This window comes from Populus nigra, chromosome 10 (genome assembly GCF_951802175.1).
Source record: "Populus nigra chromosome 10, ddPopNigr1.1, whole genome shotgun sequence".
NCBI lineage: Eukaryota > Viridiplantae > Streptophyta > Magnoliopsida > Malpighiales > Salicaceae > Populus > Populus nigra.
In genome coordinates, this window is record NC_084861.1 from 8,410,891 (window position 1) to 8,427,817 (window position 16,927).

Consider the following 16,927-nt stretch of genomic DNA (forward strand, 5'->3'; position numbering starts at 1 on the left):
TCCTGCATAGGAGTGAGTTTTGGTTAGAGGCCTCGTCATAAATTTTTTGAAATCTTTCAAAAATAACAGCATTGTTTTTATTTATTTATTTATTAGAAACCGAATTTTCTAATAAAAGACAGCAATGATTAAAAGAAAAACTTATTAAGAATTAACGGATTTAAAATAAGTGAAAGCATTTGATTATATTATTGAAAGTACTTTTTTAACTGTCATCACTACTTAAAATAAAAAAAGATATTTCATAATTTTATTACATAATTAAAAGCTAAAAAAATAAAAATAATAAAATTATATTTAAAAAATTTTAAAAACAAAAATTTGAATTTAAATGATTATTCATGATCAATTAATTATTATAATTAAAAAAAATTAGCATTCTAATAAAATTATATCATATTATCTATTAACTATGAAAAAATTGAAGGGTAAGTGTCCAAGTAAATCTTATTTGTTTTTGTATTTTAGCACTGTTTTTAAAAAAAATTATTTTTTAATTTTAAGTTAATATTTTTTTTGATATTTTTAAATTATTTTGATATATTAATATCAAAAATAATTTTTTAAAAATAAATAAATATATATACACACAGAAGAAGGCTGGGCGCCTAATTTGTGCTTGGAAATCAGACTTTGTTTTTCAAGGCGGGAATGACACATCATCAGCCCTTTTTTGAAAAAAATAATAAGAGTTTAGCGGGAGAGAGAGTCAGAGAAGTGAAGATAACGCAATCCCCTTCTCTCTTTATATTTCCCTCTCTAGCACAAATAAAAACACAATCTTTCCCTGTCTAACTACATACAAAACTCTTTCTTTTCTTTTTTTCTTTTAGTTTTTGAGAGAGAGACCCAGTAGATAGAAATCTTCTATCTTCTATCTTCTGTCTCTCCTTTTTTTTTTTTTTTAAGTTTGGAGAAGATCTAAGCTCCTCTAATGGATTTGCAATAACACCCACTTTTTTATTAGCCGCGTAATTATGATTTTTTTTAAGCTTATTTGCTGGGTGTGTGTTTTGATAGAGTCAGTCTCTTGGACTCTATGAAATTTGTCAATGGTGTCTGTCGAATGATTGAATCTATGGGAATTCTTGAGTATATGAGATAGTAGGATATGGGTATGAGGTAATATTTATTTATTTTGCATTTTCTTTCAATCTAATTTGATTCACGGTTTTTCCTTGTTTGGCTCTTTGATTAATTAGCTTTTAATTTGTTTCATGCTTTTAGTAGTAAGTAGTCTTGATTTTGAGTTTGATAAATTGTTGGGATTATTGCTTGATCTGGGGATTAAAACAAAAGACACTTTCTAGATCTGGGGATTTTAGTTAAGTTTGATTTTTGGGTTTTTCTTATTTGATGATTTGGTTAATTAAGTTTTAATTTGTTTCATGCTTTTATTAATAAGTAGTTTTGAGTTTGAGTTTGATATATTGTCGGGTTTATTGCCTGATATGGGGGATTAAAACAAAAGATCACCTGTTTCATCTTGGGGATTAAAATAAAAAGACACCTGTTTGATCTGGGAGGTAGTGAAGCACCATCACAAACCCCATCTTTTAGCAGACAAGGTAATTGTCCAGTTTTAGATTCTGGGACCCACGTGAAATAACATATAGCTCTGGTACTGATATGTAAAACAAAAACATGTTTGATCTGGGATGCTGGTGAACTTGAGAGTTGAGAGCATTTTTGGGCCTTCTAGGGTTTTGATTCGTCATGAACTCATGGGCCCATGGAGAGGGCATCTTTTTCCTGTTTAAAAACGATATACCCAAGATGGAGCAGATTGCAATGATCTGGGGAGAAACAATGAGAGAGACCTTTGTAGATGAGATGATCTGGCTAAAAGTCTTTTTTGGGCTTCTGCGGCCGCTTTTTACCTTTAACAACAATCGGGTATTGCTAACTTTCCTGTTTTTATTTTTACTGTTCAATCTTCCAGTTCCAAATTCTCATACCCTAACTTGCAATGCTCCTGCGCCTAGCATTAGATTTATTGTGAGGAATGGCATATGATGTTTATATTTTAAACATCTCTATTAACTGCCTCTGAAACTTGATTTTGCTTTTTTATGTTTTGGTGTTCAAACTTGGCATTTAACTGCTTTGTATGAAATCTAATTGCTGGTGCCATAATAAATGTTGGATATTTACAATTATAATGCTTGGATGGATATTATTTGCAAAGACAGGTGGAAGGATATTGTTTTGCAAAGGCAAGTGGATGAGGTTAAAATACAATGGTCAGCCAAGGTTACGCTTCTGACTTTCATAGTCATAACATCCTGATCAATGGCCATTGTAAGAGTAGAAGGATCCATGAAGCAAAACATTGACTCCTGATATTCCACTCTTACAGAGTCCATTGATTAAGATGTTATAACATTGTTCTGAAAGGATTTCTTCTCAAAAACTGCACATCATGTGTTGTGCAAGATCTCAACGAAAAAGGTTTGGATCTGGTATCAGATGGAAAAATTATAGTGTTTCTACTAGGAGATTCTCAAAATGGAAATTTCAATCGAAATATCTTTTTCAGCTCAGCAGTGCTGTGGTGGTCTTTCTTTAAAAACAGCTATGCTGCTACAACTCATGTAAGTTATTGTTACCCAATTTTTCCACCTTAAGAACGGTAGAATCTACACTATTTCCTTTTCATAATGGTGATGTGTCTTGGCTCTAGGTCATGCTGTAGGTTCTCGTGTACATATGGTAAAAAGTGATCAGTTAATAGATTCTGTAATAAAAGTGGCAAAGGTTTATTGTTGTTGTTGGTTGTTTCTGATAAATTTGCATGTTTAAGTACTCTTAAGGGTTTATTTTGGGGACTACTTTTGTCGAATTTTAAAGAAAACAACCTCTGCTAATTCTCTACACTTCTCCTTCGATCTTGAGCTCTTGGTCTATAACTTGTTTAATGTACTAAGATTGATGATTTGACAATGACATCTGATTCTGTTTATTGAGGGATCTTTTTCTATTTTATTTTAGCCTCTTGAATTCTTTTTGAAGTTTGATGATCGAGACGATGTTGCATTACAGGATACAGATTCTCACTTCTGTATCTCAATTATCTGTGTCCTGGTGAGATACTTCTCATCCGTGAAGAGATAAGTCAAGTTCAAGAAGAACCTTTTTCCCCTTGTAATTGTGTGATCTTCATGTAAATTCTGACGAAGATAGAATCATAACTTGAGAGCTCTGAAATGTTATAGCATCTATTATTTCATCTCAACAGCACATGCATCTTTCTATCTGATCATTGTTCACATTTCCTATGTTTTGATCATGTAACTATGTGACAATCAAAAAATGATGGGCACGTGCTGCTTAATCAACTGAAGTTAGCTTGTCATTATATGGTCTCTTATGCTACCACTCGAAACCTATATATCATAGCCAAATTTAGTTGCAATCAGATTAAAGACCATGATATTTACCAAAAGTGTTGTTTGTTGTCTTGTGTGTATACATGCACTCACTTTCTTCCGTTAGTTTATTCAGCCTTCCCTTTACACTGATGTTGATAAAAAATTGAGCCCAAACATGTATGTGTTGCTTTACTCATGAGATTGACTACCTCTTCTGCATTCATGTGTTGTATGTGTAGGTGCTGCAGAAGGTATGAGGTGATTTGAAGGTCAAAGAAATGGAATGAATTCAATGCCTGCGATGAATATGGGAGGGATCTTATAGTTCAGAGAAAAATTGTGGAGTCTCATTGAACATTTTGGCGATTTTATGATTTAGTTTTGCATGTTGGATGAGTGCCCAATAATTGGCCCTTAATTTTGTTTCTAGTCAGCAGAGGTGGTCTGCAGACAAGTAGTTTTTGGCCGATTGGCTGCTTCTATCTATACTTTTTACCAATGAGATTTCAATTGAACAAGGTATTGCTCAATTTTTTATCGGACTCGTACATTTTCTGGTAGTTATCCTGGGTAGCAAGTTTGATGAAGCATTTTAAAAAAATCACCATCCATCTTTCATTGTTTCAAGCATGTGCCATCACGGTAATGTGAAGGCTGAGAATTTTCGAAAACAAAAGGGTGGGTGGGAAATCGGAATCTCTCCTTTTAGAATTTTGCTGCGAACAACTCATGTCCACCATTCATAATTTTGTAGTTTATGTTTAGAAGTTGCCAATCAAAAGATTCTGGTGGTAAATGTTAATGCATCGAGTAAAACCGACCACTCCTGCTTGGAATTTGAAGGTAGGCTGTCAATATCGTTGTGGTCATAATTCCATGGTTCCATGTAATTACAGATATAGGGCGGGAGGGAAAAAATGTCCTTGCAGTTTTCTCCTGTTCGATCATATGAATGAACACTTGTAGGGTAGAAGGTATGATAAATCCCAGAATCTGAGAACGGTAAGGGAGAAGCAATTGACCTAAAAAAACGTGACAGTCCTCCCATTGATTGGTTAATTGGTTATTTGAAAGTGTGGTAAAAAATATTTTTTTAAAATGTATTTTGTTTAGAAATATATTAAAATAATATATTTTTTATTTTTTTAAATTTATTTTTGATATTAGAATATCAAAACAATCTATAAAAATATATATATATAAATAATTTAAAGCTATTTTAAAAAAAAAATATGATCGAACCGTAATGTCAAACATTCTCTAACTCCAATTAAGTATGAAATTAAAACGCATGGATTTTTCATTGTAGCCGCTAACAATGTGTATCCTCTTACATTTTACTATGGATTTATTGTTTATAATTTTTTTTTCAATTTTTTTTTATATATATATTTTTTGATGTGATTGCATCCTTTCTAGGCCAAAATCAAGAGCAATTGAGTAGAATTTGTTGACTACAAATAAAATTGAAAGATGGGCGATCAAAGTAGAAAATACACCACAAATGAGTAATGGTTTCAAAGTTCATGCAAAAAGTATAATTCAATCCTCATACTTTAAGAATCATACATATTCAGTACCTTGATATTTTTTCAATTTAATTTTTATACAAAACTTCATTTTAGTTATTTTTTAGTTCCTGGTTTAAGAGAGAGAGGTCACCGGATTCTAGTGGTAGAGAGAAATTTTGTTGACAACGATTTAGGCCATCAAAATAATCAATATTTGTGTCAAATAGTTATATTTGATGAGGGTAGTTAATATTAAGTATTTTTTTTTACCTTTAAAGTTTGTAAAGAAAAGAGATTTGAGCTCGTGTAAATTTTTGATTTCGGGTTGATTTTGATTTTTAGAATGATTTGTTTGTTTTTTATGTCACAGATAGGTTTATCATAGTTTTTAAGATATTTTCTATGTGTTTTGGGTCAAAATTGATTTAAAAAAGGTTTTTTGAGTTAAAAAAACCTTAAGCCATGATTTTCAGCCGCCACAGTTGTCAGAATCTGAGCAAAATCAATCGACGTGTCTCCTGAATTTTTTTTTTACAAAAACATTTGGGGCAAATGATGTGATGAAAAAAAAATTAAGGATCTAAACACGTGGGTCCTAACAAAATGAGCCAAACGCCTAATAGATTTTTTTTATTTATCTATATTTTTTAATCTTTTTGTATAGATTAGCTTTATTTTTTAGTGTAAAAAAATATTTTCAGATAATATTTTTAATATGTGCAACCTTGCATAATATTTTTTTTCATTTTATTTTATTCAAGTAATTTAATGTGTATATCTATTTCTATTATTGTTTGATTGGATAAAACAATAATTTTGATTAATAAGATTTAACAAACACAATCGGGTAAATATCCCGTCTTGCGACATTAAATATTTTGAACTATACCTGTCTTTTGATTTTTTTGATTTTATTTTTAGTTAGCATTAATGCTTTTTATTTATTAATACATATAGTTCTTGATTCATTTGATTAAATACATGTATAAATTTTGTGATATGCATTGAAAAACAATTTTTTTAGCTAAAAATACATTAAAAATATCTATATATATAATTATTTTAATAAAAAATAAAAATATTTGATCCGCGAGATCCATGAACAACGTAAAGAGGGCAGAAACACCTTCTTTTTTTTTTGTTTTTGGAGAAGCACTTTATCATGGATGGAGATCCTATAAAATCTTGAGTAAATAAGATAAATATTCTGGTACAGAACTACAGGTAAAATTTATTCAGAAAAGAGAAACTCTGCTCTCTTGCTTACCCACCAAGGCCAAGAAATTGAAGCCCCGTGATCGGTAAAACCTGAATTAGGCAAGAAACCTCATAGACAAGCTTAGCTGGAGTGAACTGAGCGAAGACATTCCAACACGAATCTATGTTGAGGTAAAAAAGAAAAAAGAAAAAAGAAAAAAGAAAAAAAGAAGAACAAATCTATGCCAATTAAATCCATAGTACAGCTAAGAACTTTTCTCAAGTAACTGGATACTTCGACTAAAAGTGGCTCCACTTCCAATATTCGTGCCACATGGTTGGTAACTAGTGAACCCTTCTCCCTCTATTTCTTAACACAGGACAATTGGGAAACACTAACCTGAAATCTTTAATATCATCAAGGGATTAGGCATGGAGATTTGAGTGAAAGGGGCAAATCGGATGAGCGCGTAACGCTAACGACTGTCGGGGGAAAATATGGCCGCCAGAAAGGTTGAAAATAGTTACACTCCTAACGTTTACTTTGCAAGGTATTTTCAGGATATATATATATATATATATATATATATATATATATATATATATATATAATTGGAACTCAATTGTGTTTATGTATAAAAAATATATATTATCTTAATATATTTTTAAATAAAAATATTTTAAATAAACATCAGCTTCCACAATCGTAATGCCAACAATTACCAAACCCAGTAGCAAGCATGCTCTTGTGTCTTATAGCATACCTAATTTCACCTAGTCTCCACGTAATAATACCAAAGGACAGAATCCTAACATGAACAAAGACATGAAATTACACAGATGTCATCATTACTCTTCACACCGCTACAATGAATTTGATAGAGGTACGTGTTTCCACGGAAAGAGGCCAAAAACAATCTTCTTTGAAATCCTTTGAAACCCCTTCTCAATGTAACTGAAGATTTTCGAGAACCACTAGAGTATTGGATGACAATGCCGTTAGATTTCTTAAGCAGAGGATATAACCAATCTGTTAAAAACATCAGAGACATGCCTCATCGTAGGCCTCCTTTCAGGGTTGCTATGAACACAAGCCATTGCAATCTTCAAAACGGCAACAATCTCTTCTTCTTCCTTATCCACATCAGGAGCTAAGTACGGATCTAAGACATCTACAAGTGGTTTCTGCTCTTCAATGCAAAGCTGGATCCAGTGAACGAGATCCATCTCTGAGGTACCGACACAGACCACTGGCGACCTTCCTGTGATCATTTCTAGTAAGATAACTCCACAAGAGTAAACATCCCATTTTTGTGATGGTTTTAGAACTTTTAGTGCTTCAGGAGCCTGGTAATAAGATACCAAGTTTGTAGATGAAACTGTGGCAACTTCTGAGCTTGGCTCACCCTTCTGTTGCCTCTCTAGTGGTTTTTCCAAGGTAGATCGATTAGATTCCCGTGTTGGGGACCCTCCAGCAATAGTAGCAAGTCGACCAAGTCCAAAATCAGAAATGTGTGGTTCCATGTTCTGTCCAAGAAGCACATTACTTGGCTTCAGATCTCCATGAACATATTTTTTAGTGCTGAATTCATGAAGATAAACCAAGCCTCTCGCAATTCCCTTTATGATTTTCAACCGAACAGACCATGATAATGGGGTGAATGACACCATTCCAGGCTTCCCTATTGACATTTAGAGAACCAAACCTTTCAAATAACGAAAATATAAAACAAACAAAAAAATACTACTTGAGGAAACAAAATAAAAAACAAGGGAAATGAGGCAACAGAAAATTTACTATGGTGGCAAGATGGTTTTTGAAACTTACCATGAAGTGCTGTGTCAAGACTTCCATTCGGTATGTAATCATAGATAAGCAACTTCTCATCAACAGACCAGTAATATGCTCTGAGAGTCACAACATTAGGATGCCTTAGCTTGCCAATTGCTTCCACTTCCGTTTGGAATTCCTTAAATCGTTGGGAGCCTCCCTCGCCCAATCTTCTCACAGCTAAAGTATACCCATCTTCAAGCACAACTTTGTAAGCAATCCCAATTCCACCCTTCCCTAAAACAAAAGCAGACGCTTTAAGCAGCTCATCCAAATCAAAAGCCACCTGCGCATCCAGTGGCACAAGGTCACACTGCTCCACGTTCTCAGATAGAGTCTCGGACTCATCCTTCCTAAAGCGCAAGCACCCTTTCCTTCTCTTCCCTCCCTTCTCAAAACCATTATCATTTTCATCCTTATCCTTACGGCGTGGACAAGCTCTAGAATAACAATACGAAAACAACAATCCAACGAGGCAAATCCCAATGACATCACTCACAATTATCGCAACAACTGCACTCTTACTCAGTCCTCTTCCTTTCTCACTCTTTCTGCCACTGTTATCTGAATCTTGAGGGGGGGAGTTATTAGGCAAAAAAGGGATTGCTGAAGGTGCACTCGCACCGGCGGTATCTGAAGGACATGGATTTTTCAATGGAGGGCCACAGAGACCAGGATTTCCAATAAATGCTGTAGGACCTCTGTTCATTAGAGCACCATTTTGAGGTATTGGACCGCTCAAATTGTTATAAGTTAGATCAATATAAACCTTCTCAGGAAGGTTTCCAAGGCTAGCTGGGATTGAACCAGTAAAGAGATTGTGTGACAAGTCAGCAGTCCCTTGTAAGCTAGACAGATTTCCCATATCACTAGGAATTGAACCATTGAATTTATTGAACGAAAGATCAAGTTTTTCAAGGGAAACCAAACCAGTACCAAACCCAACTGGCAAAGAACCAGTGAAATTGTTTTGGCTGAGATCAAGGACCCTATGTCTCCTGCATTGAACAATTGACTTGGGTATTGACCCATTGAAGAAATTCTGGGATAAATCCAAGGTTTGGAGGTACTTGAGCTTGCCAATCTGATTTGGCAAAGACCCAGAAAAGGAATTCCCATAAAGGACCAAACTTTGTAGTCCTTGAGCTTGAAAGAGCTCAGCAGGCAAAGGGCCGAAGAACCTATTATTCCTCAAATTTATATGTCTAAGGTCAGAGAGTGACCCAAGAGCAGAAGGAAGAAACCCATAGAGTTTCTTCTTTGGAATACTGAGAGACATGACTTTAAGGTCCTTGCATGTAACCCCATTCCATGAACAAGGGTTGTCATCAGAGGAGTTCCAGTTACTCAAAGACCCTTCTGGGTCTTCGTTAATAGACTGCTTAAACGACAATAGTGCATACCCTTCACTATTCAAAGAAGTCACTAGACTGTAAGAGTTAAAGAGAACAAGAACCAGGAAACTCAAAGAGAACATGTCTACAAACAAAGTGACCATTGGAGGGTGCAAAATGCAAAAGTGGGGCTTTAAAGAGCTTACCTTTCAGTACGCAAAAAGCCAAATGAGAATGAAGAAAGCTTGACAGGAGCAATGAAGTCTCTCTCTCTCGTTGTGTCATGTGTGTGGAGGAGAGAATGGAGTGTGAATGTGAAAGCCAAAACTCAAGAGAGCGTGGAAGAATGGTAAAGGTTTTCTTTAGTACCAGGGACTGCACCTTGGGAAGATAGATAATTTTAGTGAGAAATGAAAAACAAATGGGGAAAAAGTAAAAGTGGTTGAGAGTATTACATAGAAAATTAACCTAATTATCTAATCTATGGGGCAGTCCAGTGATGTTTCTTCAATCTTGGAAAGCGACTCCATATAATTAATAACACGAGCATGCTCTTTTTTGCTTTATGGGCAGCTCCCTCCATATTTTTCTCATCTTAATTTTTGTAATGATGAGTGGCACTGATTATAGGATATTAAGTACCAAGAAAATAATGATAAATTACATCATATCAGGAGATATTGCAAAGCCTGATGGATATTTTTTCCTTGAACCTAATATATTTTCAGATATTACATTTTTAAGATGATTGGCAAATTTATAATTTTTCAGAGATTTTAATTATGATTTTAGACATTCTTTAATTTCTTGAAAACATTTTGTTTCAATCTTATTCTTACGGACACAATAACAAACCTGTTGTCTGTAGTGTTTGACAGCATATATAATTCATAGTTGTCTGTAGTGTTTGACAGCATTATTCATAGTTGTCTATAGTGGATAAAATCTGAATTCATATCTTCAATGGTCCAACATTTAAATCCTGAATCAAGCTAGACCAGGAGATGGTAATGAGAGGGGCCTCGATCGTTTTTGAAATATAAAATTACGAACATCTAATTAAAATTAGAGAATATTGATTCGAGAACATTAACTTTCACAAACAGTTGGGAAACTAGACAATCAGGAAAACAATTGTAATATATTAACATTTGGGTTTTCACCAACCTTCGTCTTGAAAATCTAAGATATAATATCAGTCTTGTCTTCATGCTAGTAATTTCTCTTTTTGCGGGGCTCTCTCGTGATTTCAAGCTATTTCAAATTGCATGTGGACGTTATAAAAAGATAGGGTTTCCCAAGCTTCTGCAGACAATTAACCATTGCGTCTTGATAGTAATTTATCATATACCTGACACTACTTGTAAGAAAAGATGAAACAATAACCTTAATTTCCAGCATCAGAGCCCTCGGTATCACCCCTCGAAATTAAAAACTCTTGTTTCTTAGATTATTTCGATTTGCTTTGATCATGTGCACCAACTAAAAAAAAATGAAAGTTGTAGATTATAAACTATAAAAATAAGTTTTATTTTTAAAGAGTCACTGTATATATGAAAATAGCGAAGCGTATATGAAAGAATTAATTATTAAATTTCAAGAGTCCCATCTCGTTGCACCCCTGGTCTTCGGCATGCTCCGTGTCTTAGTATTGAAGAGCAGTTATTCTCTACGGGCGTAGGAAAATTAAGAAAAACAGGGTCCCTGTATTTGATTTTTGGGATCTACATTACTTATAACAACTGTAGATAGAGTTTTACAGTGTTAATGTTCCTATTATTTTATTCTTTTTATTAGAAATTAAAAACTGCATATCAATTTGTCTGGTTTCAGGAGATTAATTGATGAGCTTTATGGAGAGACAGAGACAAAGAAACTTAATCAGAGGCATGGAAGGACACGCTCGGCTGAAATGCATATCATGTCTGAGACGTTGAGATGGTGTAAGACTGTAAGACTCAATTTGAAATGCATATCAAATATTTGCAATATTTGATACTGGGCAGAGACGCAGGACTGGATAACCGTGTTTTTAAAAAAATTAATTTTTTTATTAAAATTTAATATAATTTGTATGTTTTTGAATCATTTTGATGTATTAATGTCAAAAATATTTTTTTAAAAATAAAAAAAATCATTAACATATATTTCGATACAAAAAATTATTTAAAAAACAATTACCATTACATTATCAAATATTCATGCTAGCCAGTGATGTGCATTGCAATATTAGACCTTGATAATACTTTAATTTTTTTATTATTATAATTATTGTCATTATCATAATTATCATTATCATTAGCATTAGCTGTATTACTATGATTACTTTTATTATATTATGAATCTTTTCATCATATGTCAACTACAGGAGGTCAAATCAAGTTAAAGCCATGCATGCTAAGAAGTTTTGAGAGATTTTTTGCATTCCGTTGATCATTTAGAGAGCTAGCAAATTCTGGCAAGCTTAGCTAGTCATCTTTTCCTCTTGGAATCTTGTCAAAGAGTTTGGACCTGAAATCTTTCAATGAGTTGTTTATTTCTCTGTAGCTTTGCCCAAAAATTTCATGCACCTGCATCTTATTTTGCTCATAGAAAGCTGGTATTGTCGCACAGCAGGCAAAGACTACAAGGAATAAATGAAAACACAAATCCAATCAGGTTCAAATTAAAAAATCGATAAAGAAAACTCCATGGTCGTACCAAGGTATGCAAAGGTCATGGTGCTGAATAGGGATCCAATAAATGACAAGATGTAAAGCCCAGCTAATGTCTGAAAATCAAGTGCATAATTATTTAATTTGGAATTAAATCTATAATCCAAATAGATAATGTAGAGAATGAAGATGGTCAGGAGATGGAAACTTGTATACCACAAAAAAGGTTTTTAAACCTTTCTGGCCCATTGATGTTTTGTAAAATGCAAGTATAGTCTCGTTAATTTGATCAAAGAAGAATCTGAATGCTGCTTCTGGCAACCTTATATCGTTAGAAGTAGGAGGATTCCTGTATTGATGAAGAAATCAGTACATATAGAATTTCAGAAGAACAACATTGCTAGGAATAAAAGTGTATAATGCTCCCTCTATTTTGTAGTTAAGTCTCCCCCATGTTATAGTTCTAGTCAATTTCCCTCATAATTGAGAAGGTATATACGGACTTAAATCCGACCAATCAAAGATTGCTTCTGATCACTGTCGATTTTATGCATCTCAAAATGGTGGAAACTGAATTTTTACTACAGTCGTTATGATAATAATAACTTGTTACCTTTTGGTGAGTCCTGCACTCTTGGACCAGGTGAAGAGGGTGATCATCAAAAGCATGAGAATGTGACAGAAGAAGGTTGCTAAAGAGTACCCTGTAAGTTCAAAGAGAACCCATAGAACAGTAACACCGCCTAGGATCCCTCCTGATAATGTCTTGTTCTTCCACGACAATATGTCAGCAACTACAAAGGGAACCAAATACACAGCATTAGAGAAATGAATCTCAGACCACATGAACAAACTAAGGGGAAGATATGTGCATGTATTACCCTTTCCCCGTCCAAGGACGGCATGCATGTCACTTCTCATGATTGTGTTGGGTGCTACTACCTTAATCTAATTCACCAAAACGAAAAAATCCCAGCAATGCAGCCAGTCAGGTGTTTCAATTATCATTCTGTAAAAAAGCCGTCGTTAATTCTATCAAATTTAAGCTTAGAATAGAAACAGTTGATGGGATTGAATAAATTACCATGGCTTTAGCATGGCCAGGAAAGTAATTGCTCTTCGCACATGAAAAGTTCAATAATTAATTTAATCAGTTGATCGATCCATGCACGCAGAAGATCTTCGTCCTCGGCAGTACTGATCGGGACAAGTAGATTAAGAATTAATGTCGATGGAGATTTTGAAGTTTAATATCGCTTTTGATCATGAAGGAAGCAATTATGGAGATTGAACTGTAAAGATGGGATCCATCAAATTAAATTTCTCCACGGATTATGCTAATTATTTAAGGTAATTTATTATTACTGCATCAAGTGAGAATTTAAACATGAATGCAATTCACGTTCAATTAAGCCATTCGCTTTGTACTCCAATATAAATACATAATTTCGATCTAATTCAACCTTTTGGAGTATGCTAGGATGAAGATACTAAACATAAATGGATGACATGAAGTAATTCAAGTTCAATTATTTGGGCTATGAAATTTTGTGTTATCTTTTAAAGATTGTCACGTATCTCACTTAATTGTGGTTCTTGATTGAGTTTTGAAAAATTTAATTGTTAATGTTGTCTGTTTTTATTTTAATGGTTCTCGAAAACACGACCATTAATTATTATAATTAATATCTTACATCATCTATTGTTAGCCATGCAACTATCTATAATTAATAATTAATCATAAAGATATACATGAATCTGACACTTTATATAAATATTTGACATTAAATAAAAAAAAATAGCCTATAAAATATATAATATACATAACTCATATTCATCATTATTGAATGTTTTTATAAAATATAACTTATAATAAGATTGAGGGAAAAAAAGTAATTTTCAAAAGGATATAAAAAACCATTATCTGCAGCTCATCTCCTTTTCCTCTATACTTTCCCTCTCTGCAAAACATATTATTCTTTTGTTTACCGGTGACAAGTATAATCCATTCTCTAGTTGAACTCATCTCTGCTACTTGAAAACCATCTTTTAAAATGAAGCCAATTCTCAACTTTACTTTTTGGACAAACACCGATTGAAAACCCATGTTGAGACTGGTTTTTAATTTTATCCCTGCAACTGGGTTTCTGCCATTGAGGATCTCTGTCAAAGTTGGTTTCCATGTGACGTGATTTTTCGTTGATTCAGTTGACTCCTATTGAAAGTAAAAGCGGTATTCTCCTTTTCAACTTGAAAATGAAAGCTTAGAAACCATTTATTTCACATTAAATTGGTTAAGCATTATCGGTACCTAACCTGTTTGGTATTGAGTCTCAAATAGGATTAAGCAAAATTTAATTTTTTTTACTTTTTTATATATTTTTAAATCATTTTGATAAAGTAATTTTTTAAAATCAAAAAAATATAGTATTTTAATAAATTTCTAAATAAAAAATTATTTTAAATTCAACTGCTACTACATAAAAAAAAATATCATCAAAAAAATTATTATCGAAGAGTTGGCTTACTTTAATCTCCTACAGTGGATGAGTTTTGCTGGCTTCCTCACTGGCAAGAAATGACAAAATCCAAGTACCTTGTTGGGTTTCCTAACAAGTACATTGAACCACTCATCCAGGATTTGAAGTTTGGAACCTCGGAGCCAGTCGGATTTACAGTTGTTCTGCTCTACTCTATAATCTTTGGATTCACAATACTTTCTAGATTCATTAGAAGGCCCATTGGAAACCAGAGATGCACAACTTGGAGCGGCCTTCTGCCATCTCTCGCCCTCCTTGAAGGAACCACACCAATGAAAACTTTTGGCAAGCATAGCTTGCAAGAGCTACTAGTTTTTTTTTTTTGTCGCCATGGCAGGAGATAGGCAGATGTGATATTAATACAACTATAATGCTAAGACATCGCATGGAGTGCAAGCGGCCAGCATAACTATAATTCTTGGAGGCAGTGCCAAGAAGTGCACAACAAATATACACAGAGAAAACACTTGCTATTTCACATCAGACATGATATAAGATCATACATGCGTGCTTGTAGCTCTCTAACACCATGTCAGTTTCCTCTATCCAGCTTTCCCCAATGATAAGCCCCAAAAGCCTTAGTCATTGACCTAATCAAAACATAATCAAGCCTTCTCAAATTCACCAGTTTGTTGCTGCTGGGGGTAACTTGCACTGGTCATCCCAACGCCTTCATTCTGGTGCTTCTCCCATCCACCAGTATCAGCTCTCGAGTGAGCCCAATAGTAAAGGATTGACCCCATCAGTGATAGCAATGTAAGAGCTGCACCGGCAGCAAAGACACCTCTGCGGAGCGTGGCACATGATAAGTCACCCTGACGAAAGAATCCTCGGTATTTGGTATGATATGCATTCCTTGCTGATCCAGCTAATAAGCATGCCTCGGCTCCCAAAAAGCTTAACCTGAAGAGTTCTTTGTTAAAATTCTTGATTTCTCACCGATGATAAAGCGAAATGATAGGCAAATTCAGCTAAATAGGTATGTCGTTTCGGGGGAGATCAGTGTCATCCATGTACCATTCAGGTGTGCTAAAGATAGCAGGCATGAAAATAAATTGGAAAAAATGCTGTTCAGGTTGGTTTTACCTAAACTCTGAAATGTCCTACCAACAAGCATCAAGCTCTTTAACATTCAGGTAGAGAAATAAAGAGTGCTGTTTCACAAGAAATAACAAATTTACCCACATCAATTATCATGAAGATTCCTAAATACTAATCTTAATTCCATAAATCTTGAAGATTAATATATTTCCTATTTTTGTTGCTTAGTTCACATGTTGCCGCTTGGAGACCCACAAGTTCAAACCACAGAAATCAAATATTCGAAGATTTTGGCTTCATTTGTCGGTGGAACAATAGACCCAATTAATCAACTATATATATATATATATATATATATATATATATATAAAGGACCGGTCTAGACCGTTCAAATTAATAATACTGAAAAAAATGATGATAAACAGAGAAAATAATGACAGGGAATTTGAAGGGATGGGGAGGGAGAAAATGATAAATTTATTTTACCAGGAAAAGATGAAGAAGATGATGGCACAAGTAGTGGAGCAGCTTCCAGTAACAAGGCCTTTTCCAAAGCAGAGACACCTAGTAACGCCATTAACAATCATTTGGCTAATAAGTAGCAGCCCAAACGCAGCTAATCCGTACACCGTAGACGCGTCTGTATCATACACGCAGTAAGTGCTCTCATCGTACTGATCAGGCACCACCTTAGCCTTCTCACACAAAACACGCAAGATAAATTTAACAGAACAGATAAAAAAGAAAACTCAAAAATCGAGAGAAAGAGAGAGATAGTTACGGTGCTGCGGCGGCTTTCAGCGCCGATGGCGAGGACGAAGGCGACGAGGTGAAGAGAGGTGACGATGACAGAAATGGAGATTGAGACCGCCATTATTGTTGTCCCTTTTCCTGCTAATCTCTCCGTGTGTGTGTGTGTCTCTCTGTTATAGTGTTATGGACACTGTTTTTTCTCTACCTAGTAAAATCATATCTCGCTTGATTTTTTTGTACAATTTCATTTTTGCCCCTAAATATTCCTCCATTTTTCATTTCTGTTTCTTTAGTTTAAATGTTTCCTGATGTTACCCTTTTGATTTGCAAATCATTCCTACAATTACCATTAACAAACAAACAGCCTACTTTTTAATTTAATATTTGATTTTTTTATGAAATTTTTAAGTGTTTTCGTGAGATATCGTGACATATGTCTAAGATCAATTGGGACTAATTTGTTTGTTTCTTTTTGAGGCTCTCTACAGGTGTTGGCCTCCTACAGAAAAAAATTATGGAATTGGGAGGGAAAATGGGACGAAAATGAAATAAAAAATGGAAAAAAAGGCTGCTTTCTGCTCAATGGTACCTGGTGAAATGGAAACTCTTAATAATGGTAAATAATAAGCTATTGGATAGAAGTGGAATGCACTTAAATTTATAAAGGGCAAAAGTGTAGTTTACGTTTTGTTTCT

The 16,927-nt window shown here is 34.1% G+C and overlaps 3 protein-coding genes and 1 long non-coding RNA gene across 4 annotated transcripts; 1 reads left to right on the forward strand and 3 right to left on the reverse strand.

Annotated features, from left to right (window-relative positions):
- Positions 1-732: 732 nt before the first annotated feature.
- On the forward strand, positions 733-3,901 carry LOC133704885 (uncharacterized). Its single transcript, XR_009844144.1, has 2 exons — positions 733-2,594; positions 2,992-3,901. It is a non-coding gene; the product is annotated as an uncharacterized LOC133704885 (long non-coding RNA).
- Positions 3,902-6,728: 2,827 nt separating this feature from the next.
- Positions 6,729-9,729, reverse strand: LOC133704242 (receptor protein kinase-like protein ZAR1). The gene is made up of 2 exons (XM_062129019.1): positions 7,908-9,729; positions 6,729-7,761 (listed from the first exon to the last, which is right to left on the reverse strand). Exons 1-2 carry the CDS (start codon positions 9,406-9,408, stop codon positions 7,088-7,090), a joined length of 2,175 nt encoding a protein of 724 aa, XP_061985003.1. The 5' UTR covers positions 9,409-9,729; the 3' UTR covers positions 6,729-7,087.
- Positions 9,730-11,542: 1,813 nt separating this feature from the next.
- On the reverse strand, positions 11,543-14,679 carry LOC133704643 (reticulon-like protein B14). Its single transcript, XM_062129532.1, has 6 exons — positions 14,427-14,679; positions 12,780-12,907; positions 12,512-12,692; positions 12,115-12,247; positions 11,945-12,014; positions 11,543-11,867 (listed from the first exon to the last, which is right to left on the reverse strand). The coding sequence occupies exons 2-6, from the start codon at positions 12,817-12,819 to the stop codon at positions 11,713-11,715; spliced, it is 579 nt and encodes a 192-aa protein (XP_061985516.1). The 5' UTR covers positions 12,820-12,907; positions 14,427-14,679; the 3' UTR covers positions 11,543-11,712.
- Positions 14,680-14,824: 145 nt separating this feature from the next.
- On the reverse strand, positions 14,825-16,422 carry LOC133704642 (uncharacterized). The gene is made up of 3 exons (XM_062129531.1): positions 16,261-16,422; positions 15,966-16,174; positions 14,825-15,341 (listed from the first exon to the last, which is right to left on the reverse strand). The coding sequence occupies exons 1-3, from the start codon at positions 16,351-16,353 to the stop codon at positions 15,044-15,046; spliced, it is 600 nt and encodes a 199-aa protein (XP_061985515.1). The 5' UTR covers positions 16,354-16,422; the 3' UTR covers positions 14,825-15,043.
- Between the last annotated feature and the right edge of the window lie 505 nt (positions 16,423-16,927).